Here is a 27,074-nt window from a genome sequence, read left to right as displayed (position 1 = left end):
TGCACTGGTTACTGGTAATGCAAGTGGACAACTAGCGTGCGGTCCCCCTCCAAAAGCGTCACATGTTCTTGGTGCTCATCGTCTACACAATTCTTGGTGCTCATCGTCTACACTGCTATTGGTGCTCATCGTCTACACTGTTCTTGGTGGTCATCATCTACACTGTTATTGGTGCTCATTGTCTACACAATTCTTGGTGCTCATCGTCTACACTGTTATTGGTGCTCATTGTCTACACTGTTCTTGGTGGTCATCATCTACACTGTTATTGGTGCTCATTGTCTACACAATTCTTGGTGCTCATCATCTACACTGTTATTGGTGCTCATCGTCTACACTGTTCTTGGTGGTCATCATCTACACTGTTATTGGTGCTCATTGTCTACACAATTCTTGGTGCTCATCATCTACACTGTTATTGGTGCTCATTGTCTACACAATTCTTGGTGCTCATCATCTACACTGTTATTGGTGCTCATTGTCTACACAATTCTTGGTGCTCATCATCTACACCGTTATTGGTGCTCATCGTCTAAACAATTCTTGGTGCTCATCATCTACACAATTCTTGGTGCTCATCATCTACACTGTTATTGGTGCTCATCGTCTACACTGTTCTTGGTGCTCATCGTCTACACTGTTCTTGGTGCTCATCATCTACACTGTTATTGGTTCTCATCATCTACACTGTTATTGGTTCTCATCATCTACACTGTTATTGGTGCTCATCGTTTACACTGTTCTTGGTGTTCATCATCTACACAATTCTTGGTGCTCATTGCCTACACAGTTTTTGGCGATCACAATCTACACTCTTCTTGGTGCTTATCGTCTACAATATTTTTGGTAATCTTCATATACAATGTTTTTGGTGTTTATCATCCACATAGTTTTTGCAGCTTATTACGTAGAATAATAACTCTTTTTAACCTAAAATAATGAACTAGTGGTATATCCTGTGGTATATGCACTGGTTACTGGTAATGCAAGTGGACAACTGGCGTGGGGTCCCCCTCTAAAATCGACACATGTTCTTGGTGCTCATCGTCTACACTGTTATCGGTGCTCATCGTCTACACAATTCTTGGTGCTCATCGTCTACACAATTCTTGGTGCTCATCGTCTACACAATTCTTGGTGCTCATCGTCTACACTGTTATTGGTGCTCATCGTCTACACAATTCTTGGTGCTCATCGTCTACACAATTCTTGGTGCTCATCGTCTACACTGTTATTGGTGCTCATCGTCTACACTGTTCTTGGTGCTCATCGTCTACACAATTCTTGGTGCTCATCGCCTACACAATTCTTGGTGCTCATCGCCTACACAGTTTTTGACGATCACAATCTTCACTCTTCTTGGTGCTCATCGTCTACAATATTTTTGGTAGTTTTCATATACAATGTTTGTGGTGCTCATCATCGACGTTGTTCTTGGTGCTCATCATCCACAAAGTTCTTGCAGCTTATTACATACAATAATAACTCTTTTTAACCTAAACACAACAGTACAAATTGCAAAATGGTGAAATCTATAAGCAATTTGGCTACATGTGTGGCGGACAAATGTCACGGATCGGGCTGATCAGGTGAAGCTCCGAGAAACCACAGAGCATCTGGCACTTCTGCCATTGTAGGCCCTCCAATTCCAGTTCGGCTGATGACCTCACACATGCACAAATGAAGGTGAATTTTTCACAAGGACAAGTCAATACCAATCTGAACGGCTGATATTATTTATCTATAAGCATGAGGTCGCACAATACAAACTGTACACAGTGTTACTATTTATTCAGCAAGATTGTCGGCTTGTACATATTGTACAAACTACATCTGTAGTTTTATCTTTTCCTTAACAGAGCTTTCTGGAATATATTCAGCTCTGAGTCAAAGTACAAATTGTTATTCTTTTACAACTTGAATAAAAAAATGTACCCTCTATATCCTTGCATAGCAAATGTACAGTTGGGGTTTATGGAAAGGTGATGAACAGAGGGTGGGGTTAACACTGTATGCACTAAACTTTAAGATCAGCACTGCTGTACTGTACATTAGAACGAGCATACAAATAGTTATCCATAAAAAGGAAATCTTTATATATGTGATATTAAGATAATAAAGTGGATATTAAAAGGTACAGGACCCTCTAGCACTGAACATGTTTACTACTCAAAAAAGGTTTAGTTAGGTTGGTTACCAGTTACCAGATAAGGTTATATATGAAGTACCATTGTTCAGTCACACCCTCCCATTGCACTGCAGCTCTGTTAAAAAGTAAAATGGCATTAAGAGATTCCTAATTCCCTCCATCACAGACAGCTAAAGACACATCCTATATCTTTAGGACAGTGTCTTAATGGAACAGGAACATTAAAAATCTAAAAAGATGCACAGCATCAGTTATGCTTGAGGTGACATCACCGGCATGGCCGCCTGCCGCTGTGTAAGAATCGGCCAATCCCCAGCATGTACTAACCATTTCTGTTACCTTGGAAACAAATCAGACACTCACTTAAGCTCTGTATTTGTAGAATGATGTATGGTAGAGAAGCACCACCACCTAAGCAATGAATGTTTTGTTTAAGGTTTAGATTCTCAACTTGTAAAACCTGCACCTCTAGAAGGATTGAATGGACAGTCCAGCCTGTTCCATCTATTTCAATATTAGTTTCCTGCATTATTTATAAAAGGTATTTATTAAACATACACCAAAATAAGGGTGTACATTTTAGGTATTGACAAATATTAGGGAGTAATAATTTACATGCATAAATACTAGATATGTACCAAATACTCTATTTTAAGATTTATTTTAAGAGTTGGTCAAATCTAGAATTCTCAGCAATTATTTGGATAAATATGAAACCGAATCCTATGAAAAACGTACAAAGTTTTAAAGAAATGGTCGTGTAAGCTTTAAAAATTAAATTTAAGCGCTAGTGAAAAGTAACTTTGTTGTCAACATTTCTCTTCCTATTGTCACCATTTTGTCTTCCTCTCCCCCTGTATTTGTTGTGGTCATTCATCTGCCCAGTGTTGTTGCTCTCTACTCTCCCCTTATAAATGTATTGTTGCACCATTGTCTCCCTCTGCCCTGTGTAATTTTTGTCATTGCTATATTTTGCTCCTCTCCGTCAGTGACTGACCGATCCTCTTCTCCTTCCCGTGTCTGAGTGAAGTTAAAAAACTCTATGCTTCCAATATCCTACGGTACGTACATGACATTACCAGGTCAATGCCTCCTTTTGAACAGACTGGTAACAGCGGAGGTGATGTACATGCACGGACATAATAAGATTATGGGATCTCATTGATGGTAATGGATTCTGCCAAATTCCTATAAAAATGGATGGATTTGGACAGAACATTCAATCATATCCAGGATTCGGTACATCCCTAATAAGTAGTATTTGGTGAGAAAATACAGACATAAGGGAGCACTTGGTACACACTAGTGTCACATCAGATGCATATTTACCTGTATCAACTATTAAAAGGCAGGCTTGTCACAACTGAGAGTAACTTGAAGGCATTTTATTTTGATTTGTCTAACTAATCTTAAAAAATGTGACCACTGACCTCCAGCTTGTACCTTTATCGACTCGCCACTCTCTGCTGTAACATTGTAAATGGAAATCTCGTTGACTCACTTGACAAGACCAGCAAAAATTGCTGAGCTGTCTAGTTAGAGAGGGAAAAGGCGCCCTCCGCTTTAACTCTTTGTTACGAAACACATTAGATATATTAATGTGGCTGGGTGACAATTCTGCCTACTTCAATAATTTTCTGACCTAACACAGATATTATTCTAATCGCCAAGAGGCCACTAAGCTACCCTAAAAGAGATTGATTGATCTTACCCTCGGTTTGGTTGGGGGCAAACTTTTCTTACAACTGAAACCAATTAGTGGGCTTGGTACTTGTAGAGCAGAATGTAGGTCAGCTGCAAGTAATAAAATAGTATTGACTTTTTTTCTGCCTGTAAGCAGCCTGAAAGGGGTTCGTTGGCCTTGTCTTATATGAATAGAGCTCCATTAATTTCACTTACTTCAAGTAAGCATGTCAAGATCTAATGCTTCTTTTGCACTTTTCACACAAAGTACGTTGACACCATCGCTGGCCTCGGTGAAGGAAGTTTACAACATTGGAGCTACTGAAAGCATTGGGCGCCAATAATTCTTAATTCCCAGACTCCTCCCTCCCCCTTACATTTTTCATACGATAGAAAATAATTTTGGAGCGAAAATATCCTTGGATTTTGAAAAGTATTCCGTAAAAAAACATGATATATATTATATGTATCGCTTTATAATAATGTTATTCTAATTCTATTTAGTAATTATACATAGCGCCGCCAAATCCGCAGCGCTGTACAGAGAATATTTGTCACCCACATCAGTCCCTGCCCTGTTGGAGTTTACAGTTTATATTCCCTAACACGTACTTAAGGTTAATTTTGTAAGCAGCCAACTAACTTACTGGTATGTTTTTGGAGTGTGGGAGGAAACCGGGACCCCTGGAGGAACCAACGCAAACACGGGGAGAACATGCAAAGTCCACGCTAATAAGGCCATGGTCGGGAATCCAACTCATGACAACTGTGCTGTGAGTCAGAAGTCCTAACCACTGAGCCACCGTGCTGCCCAATGGATATACTGGCCACATGCAGTGGCTATAAATAATATTGATCCCCTTTGGCCTTTTTAAAATGTTATTTTCTTATATCATGGAATCAAACTGCTCTATAAAAACCAAATAAAAAAGAAGCAATAGTAACAGGTTTTCTTTAATATCTGAAATAAAAATGTAATATGTAAAAGAACAATTGGATTGTCCAAACACCTGACACACTGGTCACTGTCAAGTCAGATATGTATGCGGCCAGATAAAATCTACTCTGATTCATTTGGATTTAGATCACTTATGATGGGATCACAGTGAGCCAAACTGATCAAAACCAACCAAATTGTCTGACCAAATCTTCACTCCACATTCAACTGGACAATCAATTTTGTTTTGTTTTCAAACAATCACATTAATGTACAATCAATCCAATATATATTTTGGGCACACACATTAAAATTGCAATTTATTTGTAAAAACAAACATTTTAAATCAGATTTTTGTCAAGAAAAAAATTAGTGATTGCTTCACACATATTACAATTTTAATCCGGCAGAGCAGAAATATATTTTCATTGCATGAACCATGTAATATAGTGTTAGGCTCATTAGACTTTAAATGTATGATTACAATTCCCACATTTCAATCAGCTTCCATCCAAGTACTTTCTATAAAAAAAAATTCCACAGAACACAAATTGATTATTGATCAATTTGGCTGTTTACATTCGGTTGTATTGGATTGATTGTCACCAAATACAATAAAGAATAATCTGATTGAATAATTCAACGGTAACGCACGTTCTCCTCAGGTTGCAACATTCTAAACAAAATTAAAACTTTTAATTTCTATTCCACTGAAATGCAAAGTCACATTCATTCATACCTTATTTTACTAAATAGTTTGAAAATATTTAATTGTATTTTATTTAAAGTAGGAGGCTTGCCCATTTTTTCCCTCACAAGTAAATAAAGTAAATAAAAAATTGCCTGTGTGAGGCTGGAATTTTATATGTATATTATTTCTCTATCGCAATAAACATAAAACAGCCGTGTCAATAAATTCAGGGGCCACAATTTGGTATGATTACTATACAGACAGCTGCACGGGCAATGTCTTATATGAAAAAAACTGAAATAATTTACTAGTAAAACCCATGTTACAGTCATAATTTTATCTTTTTTCTTTTACAAATATAAAGAAACAAATTAATAATATCTAAGGTAAAATTGTACAATTAATTTATGAGATGCTGACATTAGCAACAATCCCATGGAAAATTGTGTGTTTTTAACATAAATTACTGTGGCAGCCTTAATTTTGTTTCTTTAAGCTGCTGTTAATGATTTATAATTCTGCAGGGATTGCACAGTGTCATGTGACACACATGGCAACCACAGTCGTGTGACACATGACGTCGTGAGCAGAGAGGCTTTGGAACGCTTCTCTGTGCTCAATCTGTTCTGTGCACTGGAAAATCCTCCCCTCCCCTTTTCACCCCTATGCCATAACATACAACAATGTAACACTGACATATCAATCTCAGGCCAGTATGTGGCTGAGTTTTGTTGTATGTTGTTGTAACATGAGAATGTTCGTTTTCATAACATCACAGTCATTCAACTTTATTTAATCTAAGCCTGGTAGACCTTAAAGAAGCGAGTGTGAATTGCCATTGATGTTGCAAGGATAGGTCAAAGATTTAAACAATAACATAGATAAAAAGATTTTCCACCCAAAATGCTATCAATCGTGCCTGGAGCTGGTGTGTTTAGAATGTTGGGACATTACCCAGATGATTTTGAGGTTACTATATAGGGCGCTATGGCATCTGCCATCCATGACAGGCACTCACATTGAAGAGGAGCCAGGATGTTGGTAAGTACACACTTTTTTTATATTATTTACCCCACAGGCCCCCTCATACACTAAAAAGTAAAATATGGATTTTAAGTAGAAAACTTTTGTAAAAGAATTACACCCTGGTATTCTAATGAGAATCTGTATTATTGGCTCTTAGGGGGCCCTCTATGACACGTTGGCACATATGCAAAGAAAAAAAATTCAAGATTGGTCAAATGAGATCTCCATGTTGATGTACTGCATATAGAGTCTGCTCATCAGTGCGATCCCGCATTATGATTTCCCCCCATAACAAATTCAGAAAGTGTTATGGTCACTACCAAAAGTGGGTGGAAACTCCGTCCCCATATCGAAACTGGCAGGAATATTTAAATGATGCGCTTAATGAACAGTTCAACAACAAAAATCATTCTGCGTGGTAAGACACAACACAGCTACCAACATATGGGAAGTACAAGCAGCAAGCACACCACCCAACTGTCCTGATTTTGGTGGAACATCCTGATTTGCGGGCTATAAAAGGGGTGTGGTTTAATTTATAAAAGTGGGCGGTGTTTACCAAATATGTCCATTAGTGTGCAAAATTTGGGCGGAATGGGGGGTGGGGATTATTTTGTACTTATTTCCTGATTTTAAATGTTGGGAGGTATTCCTTAATTCAACAAACATATTAAGTAATAATAACTAATAATAAAGGGCATGAAGTAAAAATCTTAAATGCACTGTATTATTAAATGACAAAATACATGTATCTATCTACTGTGGCAATGGGAGTGGCTTGCCACGGGCCTCTCAGATTGGAATTGACAGTCTGCAGGTAAAAGGATGCAGACCAAGCTATATACAGGTGTAGCACTGTGCTTATGTTCAGTTGTCTACAGGTCTGAGGTATGTGACAAAGTAAATGTAAAATGTGATTTACTTACATGCTTTAAAGTGTTTATTTCCACAGCTAACAGCAGAGCTGATATGGGTGTCTGTACTGAATAGGCGTTACAGAGCACCTGAGGAGACTTCCTTTAAAGACAAAGTGGGAGTGTCGCCTGTCAGTTAACAAAGGCTATGGGAGGAGTTCTGCACTATAACAGACTGAATTTGGCAATTGTGCATTGCAACCGATGCCAGCTAGTGGCCGGCTGGTAGTTAGGGAACTGCCGTATAGCTAGACGTAGGTTGCCTGGTGTTGTCCTGACGTTTGATGTGTTATTGTGATGTAAAAAAAACCCACCATTTTGATTTATAACAAGAAGTTGTCCATGTTGCTGATATCTGCAGGGTGCTCTTGCTACAAGTGGTGTCAAAAGTGTTACAAGAAAGACGCGTTTGTTACACTACATTAAGTATGTGCCATTGGTCACGTCTGTAAGTTGCACTGTATTTCCTGCAGTGGTCATCTTACAAACGTACTAACATACCTCAGTGTAATCTTGCGTATTTTGCAACATTGCAATTTGAACCCGATGAGCGGCAGGATGGGTATAGAAACATAGAATTTGATGGCAGATAAGAACCACTTGGCCCATCTAGTCTGCCCATTTTTTAACCTATGGTAACTTCAACCCCTATTTGATCCTTTATTAAGGATATCCTTATGTCTATCCCAAGCATGTTTAAATTGCTCTACTGTATTACCCTCTACCACCTCTGATTGGAGGCTATCCCACTTATCCACTACCATTTCCACTGAACCTACTTCCCCCCAGTGTCAGTGCATGTCCTCGTGTTCTAATACTTCTCATCCCCCCAGTGTCAGTACATGTCCGCGTGTTCTAATACTTCTCTTCCCCCCAGTGTCAGTGCATGTCCTCGTGTTCTAATACTTCTCTTCCCCCCAGTGTCAGTACATGTCCTCGTGTTCTAATACTTCTCTTCCCCCCAGTGTCAGTACATGTCCTCGTGTTCTAATACTTCTCTTCCCCCCAGTGTCAGTACATGTCCTCGTGTTCTAATACTTCTCTTCCTTTGTAGAATGTTTCCCTCCTGTACACTGTTAAACCCTTCATATATTTGAAAGTCCCACCCCATGTCCACCCTTTCCATTCTCTGCTCCAAACTATACATATGTTTGGCCAATTTAAGAATAAGCAAAATCTCATTTGTAGTAATTACATGTTCGCTCTTCTTCAGCACACAAAGCTGTAGTATCCAATTACTATGAAATAACAATGGCGGTACAAGTATAAGACAAGATATCACTATTGCTAACAGCAAAGTCGAGGCTCTAACTGTATGGATTCATTAAGCAGGTCATAATTTACTATCATTGAGTGGCTGAACCTGAATTTCTGAACGCAAAGCATGTAATTCTGCATGACCTTACAATTTACATTTACATTAATGACCTATGAATTTATCCTGAATATATATCATGTTAATTAGCTCATGGTAACAAAAGTCATATCCCAAGTACTGCAAAAATACTTCAAGTGCACTCTGTGAGATATATGACGTGCAAACAGTAATAAGCGGCGCCAGCTAATCTGCTCTGGGAGTTTGTGCTTAATGTTTACTTGGAACTTTTAGCATCAGAGCGGCCTGAATTATATCTCTATATTTACGTTTTTTAAGGAGTACTTACAGTTTTAATGGCATACAAAAATGTAGTGAGGTCATTCATGAGTGCAAAAGTGAAAAAGCGCATTGACGTCAGCTGTACCTGTTTCTACGGGGAAGCATTTGCAGTCCAAAATGGCAGCATCTTCGGGGGCGTGCAAACTTTTGCGTTCTTTGAAGGGAGAAGGTGGGTGTATGAATACAGCGCTTTATATCAGCTACTTCAAATTTTTCCTATAGGTTTAAGGGGTGGAGAAGGTGCACTTGGGGGGGGTGCATACTTGTTTATTTTTTGGGATCGGAGTGGAGGTCCAAGGGACAAGTGCAGGGGGCACGATAACAGCATTTGCACCATCACGGCAACTCCGCCAGCGCACAATGACAAAATTTGCATCATCGCACAGCGGGTGCAGGGCCATAATAACGATCGACTTGTGTCATTAGGGCCCTGCTCCACCCACTTCAGATGGAAGTGATCTTTTAGGATCGCTATCTCTCCTGGAAGAATTTTCTGAAATAGGTGGTGCATTTCCTGTCTTGGGGGGAGGCATTTTCCTCTCCGCAAAACAACTTCAATTTTATGGGTACTCATGTGGTTCTGGTAATTAGAAGTTGCCCTGTACTTTCACTGGTATGCCTTTTATACTTCCGGGGACATTTCTTATGGGAAAGTGGATTTCCAGGAGTATTTCGACCAAATTAATACAAAATGTTGTCCTAGAAAATAGAATTCTTTAAAATACTACTTAGAAATATAATTTAAAGAATAACTGAAGCTCCAAAACATTTTGACGTCTGTAGTAGAGTATGAACACGCGACACTGAATTTTACAACTTAACTGACAAATAAACCCTAAAATTTAAATAAGAACGTAAAGGTAAAATACATTGCTCAGAGTTAACTTGACATTTCATTGCAGTTCTACTAGAAAATATTTGCTCCTTGCTCAACTACAGACAGCTGAAGCCCCTCCCACATCTTTAGGACAACAGGAGCTGATAAAGGTTAAAAAAAAAATGAGAATGCAGTCATTTGAGCTGCTGTGACATCACTGGCCACGCCCCTTTAAATGACTCACACAATCCACATTGTGGTACATTTCTGGAAAGCAAGTCTACCAATCTTCAGTTGGTCTGTTAGTAAAAACCTGCTGCAGAGGATTGAAAGAGAGCATAGTGGATATATTTAATTAAACACATTTTACTTTTCCCTGTATCTTATTGAGCTCAGTAATACACAACTGTTGCCATATACTATTATCATATAGCAGCTTTACTTGTCGTTTACATTAAAAAATAAAAAATGAGAATAAAAAAAAATGAGAATGCAGTCATTTGAGCTTCTGTGATATCACTGATCCCAGCTTTACTTGCTGTTTACATTTTGTTTGTAACTCTTCTTTAATCAGATTGATTTTAGTTACAAGTTGTAACACTTTGTGGACAAACATCTTTGTATATTATTGGTGGTACCAATGTTGATGTATAAGAATCAGTTTGGCACTTGTTTGGCCGCATATGAACACAGGGTAACTGACCAAATCCTATTGAGAGCAAAAAAGTGATGTTATATTGTCATTTAGAGGTTCTCATGAAAGGTAAAGGCCAAAGATAATATTCCAGATAGCCACGTAATGCCCACAGGACGCCAACTGGACAGGTGTGAAGTAGACAAGTGCCAAACCTTGTTACTCAAATGAGCTCTAAGTGTTGGTTACTAATTAAACAAGTTTAATCGTTAGTTTAAAAGAATAAAAATGTAATTTATATTTTATGACTTTTTTTAACTGTGTATTTTCTATGTATGAAGAGAGAGTCTATTTACAGCTAAATTGTACTACAATAAGGGGTTGTGACTATACTGAAGGAAGCTGAAACGGCAATCTCTGGGAGCACCGTGTTAATGTCAAATTGTCCCTTTTTCAGTTTATTCTCAAAACTGTTTTAGTAACAATTAAAGTAAAATGTTCTAGATAGTTTGCGTAGGGAGAACACAGCTACCATTGGAGCAGCGCCTCATTCAGCAGAATACCGAGACTGCTAAATATGTGCAGCCAATTACTGAGCATGGAAAGTGCAGGTTGGTAAACCGGGTGGGGTACGGGCTAACGGCTATGGGAAAGCCGACATACTTATTTTAAACGAAGCGACAATAACGATTGGTATAAGCCCGATAATAATAAAAAGACTACTTACTATATAACAGATAATAACTTTTTCTGAAGGTTTAAATGACTGGGCAGTGTAATATCCGAATGGGCTAAACAGATACAGTAGGAAATTACGTCATTTACCATAGACAGAGTAAAAATGCCGGTTTTAAAGCGGCAATACTCGGACCCCACATCTATTGCCGCTTTAAAACCAGCATTTTCACTTTGTCTATGGTAAATGACGTAATTTCCTAGTGTAGCTGTTTAGCCCATTCGGATTCTGAAGGTTGATCAAATGAATGACCGCATACTCTCTTGCTTCGATTGGCGGCATGGCAGGTCATTTTTTGTGTAGCAATGATCTACATGTGGTCGCTAAATGCCGAAAATGCCCAAATGTTTTTACGGGCCACAGAAAGCATCTCCTGCACCGACCTCTCTTTTTTTAAGAAATTCTGAACAAGTTTTGTGTGCAAAGCATGGTACATGTTGAAATTCACCCAGTCGTAATGCTCACACTATGTTCTTTTCATTATTGGCAATGAGGAATCCTGGGGAGAGTCTTACAAGAGTGAGCCATTTTGCTATGACACTCCCAAGTTTTTCCAACAGATTGACACCAGTATGCTTCATAGTGAAGCCAGCGAAACAGAGAATAGCTTGCCTGTGTTTGACTGTGAGCAGCACACCCTCCAAAAAATATATTTCTTGATTTTAAAATCCAAGGGGTATATTTACTATACTGCAGGTTAGAAAAAGTGGAGATGTTGCCTATAGCAACCAATCAGATTCTAGCTTTTTACAAAATGACAGCTAGAATCTGATTGGTTGCTATAGACAACATCTCCACTTTTTCAAACCCGCAATTTAGTAAATATACTCCCAAGTGTTCAACTGTGAAGGCAATTGTGTGAGGGACAGGATCACATCTGTACTGGTAAGTGGCCAAAAGACAGGGCGCTATGTTTGATAACACAACCCAAATAAAACAAAACATTTTCTTTAACAAACCAATTGTATTTATTTGAATAATATAATATATGTTTCAGTAACATTCCCCCCTTTCCCTATCTCATTGGGCATTCACGTGGTGTGGTGGCAGCTACAAGTAGCTCCAACTTCAAGTAGCTATAATCCTGATGTCAGTCATCGATCAGTCTACAGATAAGTAGCTCCCAGCAGGGCCGTAACGAGGGTGGTGCGGGCGGTGCCATCGCCCAGGGCGCAAGGCCAAGGGGGCGCAGAAGCCGCCCGCTACCTGCCCCAATCCCATAATGTGACCCCCCCGGCCGCACTGTGTAATAAGAGGCAGTGACCGGTCAGTGACAGCTGGATGTCTGCCTCCCGTGTTCTCCTCCACTCATCATCACTTCGCAGAGTAACTAGGTTTGGTCCGCTCCGGCCGCTGTAGCCGGTTGCTATGGAGACGCGGACTCCGGAAGTGCTGCCTGCAGTCAGTGTGAAGGGGATCAGCGCGGACTGCGGAGTACATACAGGACTCTGGAGCCGCTGGTTGTGGAGGGGGGACGAGCTGCCGGGATGCTGGATCCGTTCCACTGCGGAACTTATCTCTCAGTACTTACTTCAGTAAGAGAAAGACTCCTCCGAATACATTAATGTTTAACCACGCAGCTTCGGCCTCCCTGTCTGCCGCTGACGATAATGTGCTGACGCCAGATGATGTGGCTCATTATCTAGAACTTAGTGAATGAGGAGACAACACCAGGTGAGAGCACAGAATATACTGTACCTCCGTCTCTAATATACAGAACTAGGGTACAGGCCGTATAAGGGGACAGAACTCCAAGGTGGTTTCTAATATCCTTTTATAGTTTACAGTAACGGCACCATTATTACTAATAATATACAAGTTCAACAAAACAAGTTGTGTGATGTACTTTCACTGGCAAGGATGATATAACATAACACTTCACAGCAGGTCACATCATCTCTCTCTCTATTATATGAAGTAAATTCATAATATTAAAGGGATTTCAACCCCCCTTAAAATCATGCCCACTACAGTTTATGTAATTAAGTGCATATATATATATATATATATATATATATATATATATATATATGTATATATATATATATATATATATATAAAAGAACTTTTTTCAGTAAAGTGCTAGCTACACCCACACATTAGGTTGGCCACACCCACTTGTCAAATGCCACTCCCACTTAGATGGGGGGGGGGGCGCCGGTGCCCTGTCTCGCCCAGGGCACCAAAATTTCTAGTTACGGCACTGGCTCCCAGTACTAGTGCTATCAGTAATAATACTTTTTCAACCTCTCTGAGTAAAAAAAGGTCATGTCGGAAGAAAGTGGAAGAAAGGGCGCTCCAAATCCAAATGACGTTTGTCAATCTCAAAGATAACATCAGCTCTTGATGTAAGGATTAAGGGAAACGTTACTGATGAATGTGGTGATTTGCTTAAAACAATGAAAATAGCTAACATTCCATACACCACCTGCAGTGGCAAGAAAAGGCTCAGACCCTGACCACGTTTTGCTAGTAGTGGTCCAGCTACTGCTCTTACACATGCTAATATGTTGATTGCAAAATCGAGTGCCCAACATGGTAATGCATCTACTGTAGCTTCATGTGCCCCACCTTCTCGCTTCGAGTGTAGGTCTGTCACCTCCAAAAAAGTCACATCAGTGCATGAAGATAACAATGAGAATGAAGAACAAATTGGGCGTTCACAGAATTCTGAGCAGAGTCTCAGGTTGTCCATGAGTGCTATATGTAAGTCTGACATTTCAGATTCTGATACTGTAATTATAGCGCAGCCTCCTTCCAAAATGTAACATAGGTTCAACAGTTAAATTATCAACAGTTATATGATTGACACCATAATATAGACAGTATTATTAGGACGACAATTGAAATGTAGACAGTATTATTAGGTAGAGAATTCCAATGCAGACAGTATTATTAGGTTGACAATAATATCCTTAACCCTATCCCTAACCATATACTATTGTCAACATTTGAATTGTCGACCTAATGTTTTTGACTTTCTGTATGTCAACCAAATGAATGTCTAGCCATCGACCGCATGCCATTGGAAATGTGAGGATGAGTAGTAATGAAGATGATTTAGACATAGAAATTGAGGATACTACTTTGGAACTTGCTAATGTGCAACAGGATGAGGAGAATAATTATGGATCTGAAAATATTGCAATGTGTTGTACTGAGAATGATGAATGTGTCCTAGTAAGTCAGTCACCACCTCATGCCCATGATAAGTGCAATATTATACCTGGGGTAAAGACCAAAAATCCCACCTCTTGTTTGTGAAAATATTTTCATTCCAACCCAGACAACATTTGTTAAGGCAGCTGTAGCCTTTGTGATACCACAATAAGTAGAGATAGGCACCTCCTACCTTCATAACCATCATTTATTTATATAGCGCCAGCAAATTCCGTAGCACTTCACAATTGGGAATAAACACAGTAATAAAACAATACTGGGTAATACAGACAGAGAGGTAAGAAGTCCCTGTGCGCAAGCTGCAACTATCCCTGTTATGGTATCTGCAGCAAGTTCATTCAAGTAGTTTGAAAACAGTATAAAATCATATATAGTAACAGGCAGTCCAGGATCAGCTAGTAGCAGAATAGATAGACACCTCGTGCAATCTTCACCGTCAACACCTTCATCATCAACTTCCTCATTATCAGAACGTAGTCCAGCATCCAATTTTAAAATGCAAACTGACTCCACTAATGCAATCCATTATTTCCAAGACGCATTCTTGTGCGCTACAGCTGCAGCTCCTGCTGGTGGGGAAGCAAGAGGAGCCAGCATCCTGATGCACAGCGGATTACTAAAGCCATGACAGCTATGCTAGCATTGGCTGTGCGTCCAATTTCCACCATCAATGCATCAGGTATAATTAGATTAGTTGAGACCATGTGTCTAAGCTACCAATTTCCATCTCGATTTCATTTCTGCTGAACAGCTGTACCGAGAGGTTAAACTAAAGTAATTCAGTCCCTAGTAAATTGTAGTGACTATCCTCTTAACTACATATATGTGGACAAGTGGTACTAGTTCAAAGAATAAATGACCATGACAACCCAGTGGGTAGGTGTATCACCTCCAACAGCAGCAGCATTGCCTGTAGCATCATCATCATCCCTCTCCTCATCCGTTCAGCATAGTAGTGATAGCACACAGTGCCAGGTCATCACAGCACCCTGTCTTTTGGCAACTTACTTAGTTTACTAATATACTATTAATACCAGTAATCGCTGCTTGTCTACTCTTCACCCTCCCACACCCGATTTATCAGCACACAATTCCAGCTCACTAATCTGTAAATAAACTGTTAAGATTTGTGCAGCAAAATCCCAGCTATTTCATTATACAATGTCTCTTTCACCCTGTCCAACCCTCTACAAAGCACTTTACGAGCATAGAATTGCAGCCAACGTCTTACCCACATGCTATCATCATCATCACCATTTATTTATATAGCGTCACTAATTCCGCAGCGCTGTACAGAGAACTCACTCACATCAGTCACTGCCCCATTGAGGCTTACAGTCTACATTCCATAACACAGACACACAGACATAATAGGGTCAATTTGTTAGCAGCCAATTAACCTACTAGTATGTTTATGGAGTGTGGTAGGAAACCGGAGCACCCGGAGGAAACCCACGCAAACACGTGGAGAACATACAAACTCCTCACAGATAAGGCCATGGTCGGGAATTGAACTCATGACCCCAATGCTGTAAGGCAGAAGTGATAACCACTGAGCCACCGTGCTGCACCATCACTATCAGCTGAGAACAGGAGTGAGGGCTATACAGAGAAAATATTGATCCAAAACTCGTGAGATCCAACAGTTTACCAGAAATTACGTTTTGTTTCGTTTTCAGATCCGAATATGGTGTGAAAAACGAAGTCATGACTCGATTTGACTCGATACCCCAAAGTTTGGATCTGTCGGATTTCTCAGAATTCTAATAACGGTTTAATTTGTTTTGTTCTAGGCAAATTAATGTTTATTCTTTTTTTGGAGGGGGGAGAGACAATCAGGGTCTCTAAAGGCAGCATATTGGCTGCAATTTCATTATTATTGACTCAGCCAATCAACTGACTGCCTTTACTGTGCCTTAACACGTTTAACTTTTCGATTGACTTTTCAACGGAGAAAGGGCTTTTCACCTTTTCTTAAATAGGCCCCATAATCAGATCTCAGTTCAGAAACATCAACTTCACAAACTCATATCCAAATGACTGTTTCCGCTTCCGCAAAGTAATTAACTAAAGATTTTTACAACAAGAGAAAAGCAATATTTTTTTACAGAATGTAATGTGTTTGCCACTTTTGCCAAAATTACAAATCAGGCCGAACTTTAAGGGATGATATATACACTTCTCCTTCGTCCGCCAAGCCATCTGCTCGGGCTATCAAATTCATTTTGTTTAGTTACTTATGGGATTTAAACCATCCAGGCCACAAACTATGTTTCATGAGATTTCAATACACCTCCAGTCTGAAATCATCAGGATTCATAAACATATACATGAATATACTTTACTGCTACCTTTTACTGGATTAAAAGCTATATATCACCTTTATTTCACTCCTGGTTTTATTAGCTCGCTAGCAGCTGATCAGCTGATAGAGGCAATAACATTTTTTTTAAGGTTTTTTTTTTTTGAGGTTTTTTTTCACCCTTTTTTTATAAACTATACTTTGCAAGCCCTGTCCTACGAATGTAATATTTCAAAAAAAAAAAACAGACTAAGCTTTGGGGAAAAAAGCAATTACAGAAACAGCATTAAAAATGCCAAGCACTCCGCAGAAGCAATTCTGGATCAGTTTAAAAAAGTGATTGATGAAAGTCTAATCTGAGCTGAAGGAACAGTTTCGCGACAAGCTGTGACCAGTCCCCACACTTCATTAGCTGCCATAATTAGCCTGGTGTTTCAATTTGTCAGAACTGGTGGGGACAATTTTACTCAGAATGCAAACATCAAAAACAGGGTCCCTTCGTCTTCAAAAAGGGTTGATGGGAGTTTTTTTTTCTTCTTGTCTATGTTAACTAAAAGATTAATTGCAGCTGATAGGAGCCTGCGCTGTGATTGTCACACTGTCTCTGTGCATTACGTGTGGCATTAGGAGATAGACATGCCGACACTACACTGGTCAATCAAGTGTTTAGACAACAGGGTAGAAAAGTATAGGGCCCTGATTAATATTCATTCTGCGGGGTCTTGGATTTGATTGTGTGATTGATTCGTTCAATTTTTCCTCCTTTAGACCAGAGAGCGACTTTTCTCACTTAACAGAATCATTTAAACAAACATCTGGCCGGCAGGACAGGTAGACTATAGAGGCAAGGAAACAATTGTGGCACATTCTGGGGGCACAGGACTCAATATGTATTCTGGCACGGTGGCTCAGTGGTTAGCACTTCTGCCTCACAGCACTGGGGTCATTAGTTCGATTTCCAACCATGGCCTTATCTGTGTGGAGTTTGCATGTTCTCCCTGTGTTTGTGTGGGTTTCCTCCGGGTGCTCCGGTTTCCTCCCACAATCAAAAATATACTACTAGGTGAATTGGCTGCTATCAAATTGACCCTAGTCTCTCTCTCTCTGTGTCTGTGTGTGTATGTTAGGGAATTTAGACTGTAAGCTCCAATGGAGCAGGGACTGATGTGAGTGAGTTCTCTGTACAGCGCTGCGGAATTAGTGGCGCTATATAAATAAATGATGATAATGATGGGTCTTACTTTAAGCACAAAATGGGTATTTAAAAAGAGAAATGGTTGTATAGGCTTCTTCACACCATTAGGAGGGATCAGGGATTCTCATTGATCAAATCCCAATGATTATACCCACTCTGCCCATTTAAATGTAAGTAAGCTCATTATTGGATTGAAATCTCAATGCATATGTGTTATTCAGCTAAGCGCTATAGCTAGAATCAAAGAACTGTAGTATTTATGTTAACTAAATCTGTCCAGCATGATATCTGTCTCATCCCCTTGCTGAAAGGTGACATGATAAATACTTTACAGCACCCAGGCATGGGAAGGAGGAGGAGTAAGCACCAGACACTGTGATCTGTGGGATTGACTCGTATTATGTCATTGTAAGTTTTAAAAAAAATAAACTTATGCTTTTGTATTTGAGTTTTTCGGACTATATCATTATGTTTTAGTCACTGTCTGCAAGATGTGTGATGCTTACAGTGTGGATAAGATAGCCTCTCCCTGCGTAGAGTTACAATAGGATCACTCACAACTGACTACTGTTTCAACCTTACCCTGCAGCTTAAATAGTGATTTCAAGGAAAGGAGGGAACCCCAGGACAAGTTCTGCCACCAGAACCACTGAGACCTAATATGAAGTTGGCAGAATTAACCTGATATCCTTTGGCAGCTCCCTAATATGAAACAATACATAAGCAGCAGAACCACCCATATCCCTGGGTAAAATATTCAGAGATGGGGTAAGTTAGCTTAATGTTTATAATGCCAGTTCGAAGATAGTTAATACCTGGAATGCAGCAAGTAAACCAAATGTAAGTAGAGGGACAGTAGAGAGACAATATGCACCATCAGGAGGACTAAATACTGTAGTGAAATAACGTATAGAATAAAAACAAAGATAAACATGCTCCAGTCCATCTGAGAGGTTACAAAAACTCTACTAGGTCATTGGGCTACAAGTAGAGGTGTGCAAAATCATGCACAAATCGGGTTTCACGGTGGGACAGGCGGAGAAATACAATCTTTAGTTCCACTGTTGCATGCCCATTTTATGGAACACTATTTTGCACTGTAATTGTGAATTTGCATTTAGGATGAACAGAGTTGGGACGATGAAAATTTATTTGGAAATATGCGATTATTGTTTCCCGGGCAGATGCAGCAATAATAAAATAACATCCCTTTATATGGTCTAATAATCCTACTCCGCAAAAGGAAATCATGTTCCTAGGCTGTTCTGCAAAGCGTTAGAGCTCACCTGTTCCATACTATGTAATGGGAACTCTCACCCCACCCAACTACTCTAGTCAACCTGCACTAAGTATTTCCGCTGCTGTGAATGAAGGTAGGGGGTCGGTTTACTAAAAAGGAAAAGTGGAAGTGTTGCCCATAACAACCAATCAGATCCTAGCTATCATTTATCTAGTACTTTCTAGAAAATGATAGCTAGAATCTGATTGGTTGCTTTGGGCAACACCTCCACTTTTCCCTTTTAGAAACTTTATGACTTTTCTTCAGAACCAGGAATTCAGGAGTACACTGGGAATTTCCTCTACCTGCAAAATAATTCTTTAACTACTTTATAATGAACGAAAACAATTTCCAGCTATGTTCTATTCATCTTTTAATGTTAAAATGCAGAGGAATTATCTGGGGTGGTGGCGTCAAAGTGATACCATCCATAAGTAAGCCGTGTTTCTCTACTATACAGATGAGCTGTAATGATCCCCACACACAGCACTTGCACATCAATTATGATAATCATAATCACGGTCGTTAAGCTGAATGTTCATTATTATCGGGATGCTGGTGACAGCAGATTCAATCATCGGGTGCAACGGGCAGACAGACACTGGCCCACCCAAGTCCCGCACACAGCGTTGTGCCACATTAAATCTGTGATGTTTCCCACATCCCACTCTATTTCCAAAGCTACAGACGGTAAAGGTCAGCTTTATGTACTGTGCAATATGCTTAGGTTGGAGCTCTGATATCTGATTGCATTGTGTGTCGTAAAAGCCTTGTATACAGCCTAAAATCTCATGCATATAATCAAGTTGCTTTCTTCAAAATCATTTTATAAAAGATGACGCAACGGAGAGTGGTTAAGCTGCTGTTATATAAACATATATATAAGAAAAAAATTATTGAATCCTATGTTTCTGTCACTGTAATTAATGACTTTCATGAGGGCACTCAAATAAAAATGATTATATCCATACCCCCCATGCAAGCTCTCGGGGCCTGATTAAGGGTTCAGGCCGCTCTAAGCTCAAAATGACGCCACGTCTTCCGGGTTATGCTAATACACAGTGGGTAAAAACAAACCCGCCCTTAATTTAAAATCAAGCTTGGTTTGCACACACGCACCCCTCACCTCAATCTTTATCTTCTTTTGTTTTCAAAACTCAGCTCCACTTGGCTTTTTAAAATGGTCCCAGCAATCTTTGCCACTCATTTTGATTTTATTAAGATCAGAAATGTATAGCAGAACGGAGGTATTAACGAGCGCTACGAGGGTGAAGATGTGACGGGGGAGGGGGCTGTCACAACTGGACCTATTGTGGGCAGCACTGTGGCTCAGTGGTTAGCACTTCTGCCTCACAGTGCTGGGGTCATGAGTTCAATTCCCGACCATGGCCTGATATGTGTGGAGTTTGTATGTTCTCCCCGTGTTTGCGTAGGTTTCCTCCAGGTGCTCTGGTTTCCTCCCACACTCCATAATCATTCTGGTAGGTTAATTGGTTGCTAGCAAAATTGACCCTAGTCTGTCTGTCTGTGTGTATGTTAGGGAATTTAGACTGTAAGCTCCAATGGGGCAGGGACTGATGTGAATGAGGTCTCTGTACAGCGCTGCGGAATCAGTGGCGCTATATAAATAAATGGTGACTATGATGATGATGATCCTTGTCTCTACAACCCGCTCAAAGATGACTCACTGTCTTCAGCCTTTACCATGGAAATATTTCATGTGTTCAATTTACTTTGGAGAACAACTATCTCTAATATTTTAAGATTAATTTCAGTTTTAACTTCTTCTTATCACAATTTTGCATCCCCTCCTTCAAAAGCTTCACAACCTTAGCCTGCAGCCTAGTTAGCCTATTGGATAATCAGCCCCTGCTCACTCCAAGTAGATTGCTGACTGAACACACATTGGGGGAGTGAGCACAACACCTCCAGCACTGATCACATGATGTGAAGTCACAAATAAATAAACCTGAAAATCACAAACCAATAATCAAAGTGCAATAAAAACAAAGCCCACATGAAAGAAAACTTCAAATACAAAATAGAAATCAATGTATAAATACAACTTAATCACATAAATGCAACTGGATATACATCCGGAATAAGCCTATGAATGTGAAAATGGAATTAGATAATTAAATATAACTCCAGATGTGACATCTGAAAAAAATATGAAAAAAACTTCTGTAAAATATATCTTTACATTTGGTGAGTAGTGATATATTTTCAAATATTTGGAGATTAGTGATGTCACTGCTGCAAAATATATATTTGGCCGTTACACATTTTGGTGGGACTGTGCCGCTCTCCGACCTTTCTGGAATCAGGTCACAAAATCCTAGGGGATGAGGTCCCCGATGACCCCACCTTTTGGCTCCTTAACAAAATCACCCGATGTCTAGTTTTAAAAAATCAATTTTGAAACAATTCATTTCGGCAGCAAAAGCAGTGATACGACCCATTGGAGATCACGTACCCCCCCCCCCCCCCTCCCAGCCATAAGGGACTGGTTCCAGAGACTAGAGTTCTACAGAGCAGTGATACCGACCCATTGGAGATCATGTACCCCCTCATCCATAAGGGGACTGGTTCCAGAGACTAGAATTCTACAGAGCAGTGATACGACCCATTGGAGATCACGTACCCCCCCCCCCCCCCCATCCATAAGGGACTGGTTCCAGAGACTAGAGTTCTACAGAGCAGTGATACCGACCCATTGGAGATCATGTACCCCTCATCCATAAGGGACTGGTTCCAGAGACTAGAATTCTACAGAGCAGTGATACCGACCCATTGGAGATCACGTACCCCCCCCCCCCCATCCATAAGGGACTGGTTCCAGAGACTAAAGTTCTACAGAGCAGTGATACCGACCCATTGGAGATCACGTACCCCCACCCCCCCATCCATAAGGGACTGGTTCCAGAGACTAGAGTTCTACAGAGCAGTGATACCGACCCATTGGAGATCACGTACCCCCCACCCCCCCATCCATAAGAGACTGGTTCCAGAGACTAGAGTTCTACAGAGCAGTGATACGACCCCATTGGAGATCACGTACCCCTCACCCCCCCATCCATAAGGGACTGGTTCCAGAGACTAGAGTTCTACAGAGCAGTGATACCGACCCATTGGAGATCACGTACCCCCCCCCCATCCATAAGGGACTGGTTCCAGAGACTAGAGTTCTACAGAGCAAGTGATACCGACCCATTGGAGATCATGTACCCCCCCCCCCTCATCCATAAGGGACTGGTTCCAGAGACTAGAGTCCTACAGAGCAGTGATACCGACCTATTGGAGATCACGTACCCCCCCCCCCCTATCCATAAGGGACTAGTTCCAGAGACTAGAGTCCTACAGAGCAGTGATACCGACCCATTGGAGATAATGTACCCCCCCCCCCCTCATCCATAAGGGACTGGTTCCAGAGACTAGAGTCCTACAGAGCAGTGATACCGACCTATTGGAGATCACGTACCCCCCCCTATCCATAAGGGACTGGTTCCAGAGACTAGAGTTCTACAAAGCAGTGGACGAGCTGTTACTCTCAACGGGCGATAAGTTTACTGAGTATTATTCCACTTGGTGTCTCTGGCTCGCATTCCAGAACTTTAGGAAAGCTGTGAGCAACTCAACACCCCCACCCTCCCATCTAATTAGGACATGAGTAGATCATTGTATATACCAGGTAACAACCCCCCCTCCCCCCATTCTGATTCCCTCACCTCCCTTTATCTGAATCTCTCCCCACGGTGCCCTGGTGGAACCGTCCCTCTCTCTCTTTTAACTTCTCTCTTTCTTCTTCTTTCTTATAATACAATGTTTTTTATTGTTTTACCACTATATAATGCTTTTATATTGGTGGTTCTATTATACGTGTCTCTGCTTCAATATTCTATTGTTAAAAAAAACTGCCTCAAATACTCAATAAAAAGAAACTACACACAGTGGTATCGCTGGTGTCACATGGCTCATTGTGTAAGTGTTCTGTGATGGAATGTGAAGGTAGAACACAGCCGGATATCAGGATCACCTGGAACAATCAACTTGTGTATTGTTATAATGTACCTCTTACTGTACAAAACAATATTCAGTATATTAAGTGACCTCTCCAAAGACTATTAGTAAGAATTTTAGCAACGTACATGTCAAACATTAATTAAATTAGAGACTCTAGAATCACTGGTGTCTATTATTAATGGTTATTTATATAGCGCCTACATATTACGCAGCATGTAACATCCTATATTTACTCACACATATCATCCCAGTGGATCTTACAATCTAACACCTGTGGGTAAATGTATCAAGCTGAGAGTTTTCCGGCAGGTTTGAAAAGTAGAGATGTTGCCTATAGCAACCAATCAGATTCTAGCTGTCATTTTGTAGAATGTTCTAAAATAAATGATAGCTAGAATCTGATTGGTTTTTCAAACCCGTCGGAAAACTCTCAGCTTGATACATTTACCCCCTGGACACACAGGGTTAATTTCATCAGAGGACAATTAACCTATCAGTGTGCTTGTAGAGCACCCGGAGGAAACCCACGCAAACATGGGGAGAAAATACAAACTCCATACAGATAGGACCCTGGTCACAAATGAACCCACGACCACAGCACTCTAAGATAGCAATACTAACTACTGTGCCATAAGAAATATGTCTTCAGACGTAAAGTGACATGGTTATAAATTTCCTATTATAAGTAAAGAAGGTAATAAGAATCCCAATATCGAGCAGTATAAACCTGACTTGTTATGTCATAATCACTGGAGCACATTTATTTCTTGATTTCATGGTTTTTTAATAAATTAAAATAAATGAAAAAACAACTTTTTACAAAATAAAAATACAATAATACAGAATTGTTGGAAAGTACTCTGCATTTTATCAGAACTTTTAACTTTGGTGTACTTATTTAGTTTACTTTCTAACCACCTTTTTGGAGAATACTCCGATTATCACACACACAATATATTACCTTGTTTGTCACCCATTTTGTTTGATCCTCGTCACGGAAACGTTGGTTGCCGTAAGGACTAGGCTTGAATTGGGTTGAAGTATGAATTAACGGTTCATAAGGATTATTCTTATGGAAGGAAGTAAATGGAGCAAATCTGAAATAAAGAAACATAAAATCAGATTTATTATTTTTATAACGATTTAAGTTGATGTTTACTTTGCTTCGATCATACTACTTGTTTTAGTTTTATAATGTGGGCTGTGCTTCTAGATGACCCGCTGACAGGAGAGAGTCTCGGGTATCTACACACAGGGTCAAACCAGAGTGTTTTACCCAATACGGCTTTTATACAGCAGTTATAAAAGGTATTGACGCGCCTTGGACTCTTTCACATTTTGCTATGTTACAACATGGAACTAGGATAGATTTGTTTGAAATTGATCGATTTATTTCCACTAATCAACAGAAAGTGCATAATAATGTGGCAAAAAATGTAGTCCAACCATTTGTCCAAATTAATGAACAAAAAAAACAAGAAAAAAGTGATTGCACTAGTATTTACCCCCTTGCTACATCCATACAAGATTTTCATCTGACGTAACCAACTTTCTTCACAAGTCACATTAATAGTTTATTGGAGTCCACCTGTGTGGAGTTAAGGTCTGTCAGATGATTACAGTATATATATATATATATATATATATATATATATATATATATATATATATATGTATATATATATATATATATATATACCTGTCTCTATGACTTCCCCAGATAGTTAATGCATTTCTAAGCAAGGACTACAAAATAAAGATGAAAGAGTATTCCAAGCAAAAGACTACATGACTCTGACAGCCAAATTATTATTATTATTATTGTAGATTTGTAAGGCACCACTATTCTCCGCAGCACCGTACAGTGGGGAAAATAGGACATACATAAAATAGGGACATACGAGGTAGGCAAAATAAATACAGACATGAAAACAAAGGGTATTGAGAACCCTGCTCATCAGAGAGCTTACATTCTAAGTGGAAGAGGGCACAGCTGAAACAAGAGGAGCGAGTGTGGCTCATAGTGGAGATTGGGACAGTTGAGATGGTGTATTAGTGTGAATAGTGTTATCGGGGATAAGGTCACCTCTAAAATAAGAGATGGGTTTTCAAAGAGTGCTTAAGACTGGAAGGCTGTGGGAAAGTCTGATTGAGCGTGGTAGGGATTTCCATAAGTGGGGAGCAGCACGGGAGAAGTCTATGGATAGATGTATCAGATTGAGCCGTATCTCAACCATCATAACCAACATCTTTGGTAATGCCTTGCGTATCGTCATCCTCATCAGCGCCTCAAGTATCATCATCTCCATCCTCCTCCTCTCAGCATAGTACAAAAAGCACACAACAGCTGGTCATTCAACCCTGTATTAGCGGCTCCGACCAATGGAACCCTCCACCCTATTGGCTACCATTTGATTGACAGCCTTCACAGCCAACCGAAACCGGCCTTCGCTTCTGTATCGCTGGCTGACATCTAAATGACAGCTCTAACCATATAGACCAGGCCTGTCCAACCTGCGGCCCTCCAGGTGTTGCGAAACTACAAGTCCCAACATGCCCTTCCAGCTATCAACTTGTTGTCTACCGGCAAAGCATGCTGGGTCTTGTAGTTTCACAACACCTGGAGGGCCGCAGGTTGGATAGGCCGGCCCTAGACCCCTTCTCTGCTCACCACTCACGGGGCTTCATTTTTTAAAAAACACAATACCAGAAAAACAGAAAACTGTTACAGAATCCTATACAAATAATACTTCTTAAGTTATAACAGGAAAACACATGTTATTGGTAAGTAACCAATCAATAACACAAAACTATCATCTGTTGTAACAAATATCAGTGCGTGTAGCTGAGCACATTTACACAATGTAAAATCGGTATAGCATAGGATTATTTTAATTTATTCAAAAATACCACCACATAAATATATAGATATTTTAAAATAAATAGGTTGTTTTAAGGAACGTTTGATCAAAAGGCTAACAAATCCTACAATTAAATTTAGTTAATTTAGCTTTAAATTATACAACAGTGCAGAAGCATGTATATCCCCGTGGGATCCGCCAGCACTCATACAAGACAAATTATGGTACTTGCAATTCTAATTTGCACATGGGATGGACATCAGTGAAAAAATTAATGTGGCCCCAACGTCCCTGAGTATACAGAAGAGGTGCTGTGAGCCGGCTGCTGCACTTACAAGTTTTATCACTTCTGAATTGCATTTTAATAGTACATTTTTCTTATGCTCCGACGTGAAAGAAAATTTGCCATCTCTTGGGACGCTATGGCTGAAGATCCATGGCAGGCGATGGAGAAATCTGCCTTAAAACATTGAAGATACTGGTAGCTAAATTGCATTGTATGGCAAGGGGAATACAATGTCTACTCATGACATCTCTTATTATTTACCAGCACAATAGAAAGCAACAATGTAACAATACCCAGTTAAGACTTGTTGTTTGTCACACAGTATGAAAGACGAATGAAACAGTTCAGAATGGTTCGGAGTTTGCCGCATTTTGGTTATTTTGCCATTTTGAAAAGCAGTGAAGTCACTTATTATAGGTTAGTCAATAAATTGTAATTTATAACGTTGTGTAAAATATAAAAAAAATCAAAATATTAAATTATGCAAATTTACATTAAAAAAAACCCTCTGATTAACCCTTAAAAGTGTTTTTTTTTCAAAAAGAAATACAAAATATGTGAATCTGTTATAAAAAACAAACGATTGGCTCAAAAACATGAAGTACAAGAGAATTGCTCATCTGTATTTAAATCTTTAGCATGTGGAAAATAAGCAGTTCTCCAACATTAGGGAGGATAAAAGCTGACAATTAACCTACAACAGA

At 39.8% G+C, this 27,074-nt stretch overlaps 1 protein-coding gene across 1 annotated transcript in view; it reads right to left on the bottom strand.

Moving 5' to 3' along the window:
* SPATA17 (spermatogenesis associated 17) overlaps nt 1-27,074 on the bottom strand; it is a 131,838-nt gene that overhangs the window by 7,865 nt on the left and 96,899 nt on the right. The window contains exon 9 of the mRNA XM_075200760.1: nt 24,185-24,320. Within this exon, the coding sequence (XP_075056861.1) occupies nt 24,185-24,320 (136 nt within the window). The remainder of the gene's footprint in view (nt 1-24,184; nt 24,321-27,074) is intronic.

The sequence above is a fragment of the Mixophyes fleayi genome, chromosome 3, assembly GCF_038048845.1.
Source record: "Mixophyes fleayi isolate aMixFle1 chromosome 3, aMixFle1.hap1, whole genome shotgun sequence".
In the NCBI taxonomy this organism is placed as follows: domain Eukaryota; kingdom Metazoa; phylum Chordata; class Amphibia; order Anura; family Limnodynastidae; genus Mixophyes; species Mixophyes fleayi.
This window is presented reverse-complemented; position numbering and strand designations above follow the sequence as displayed.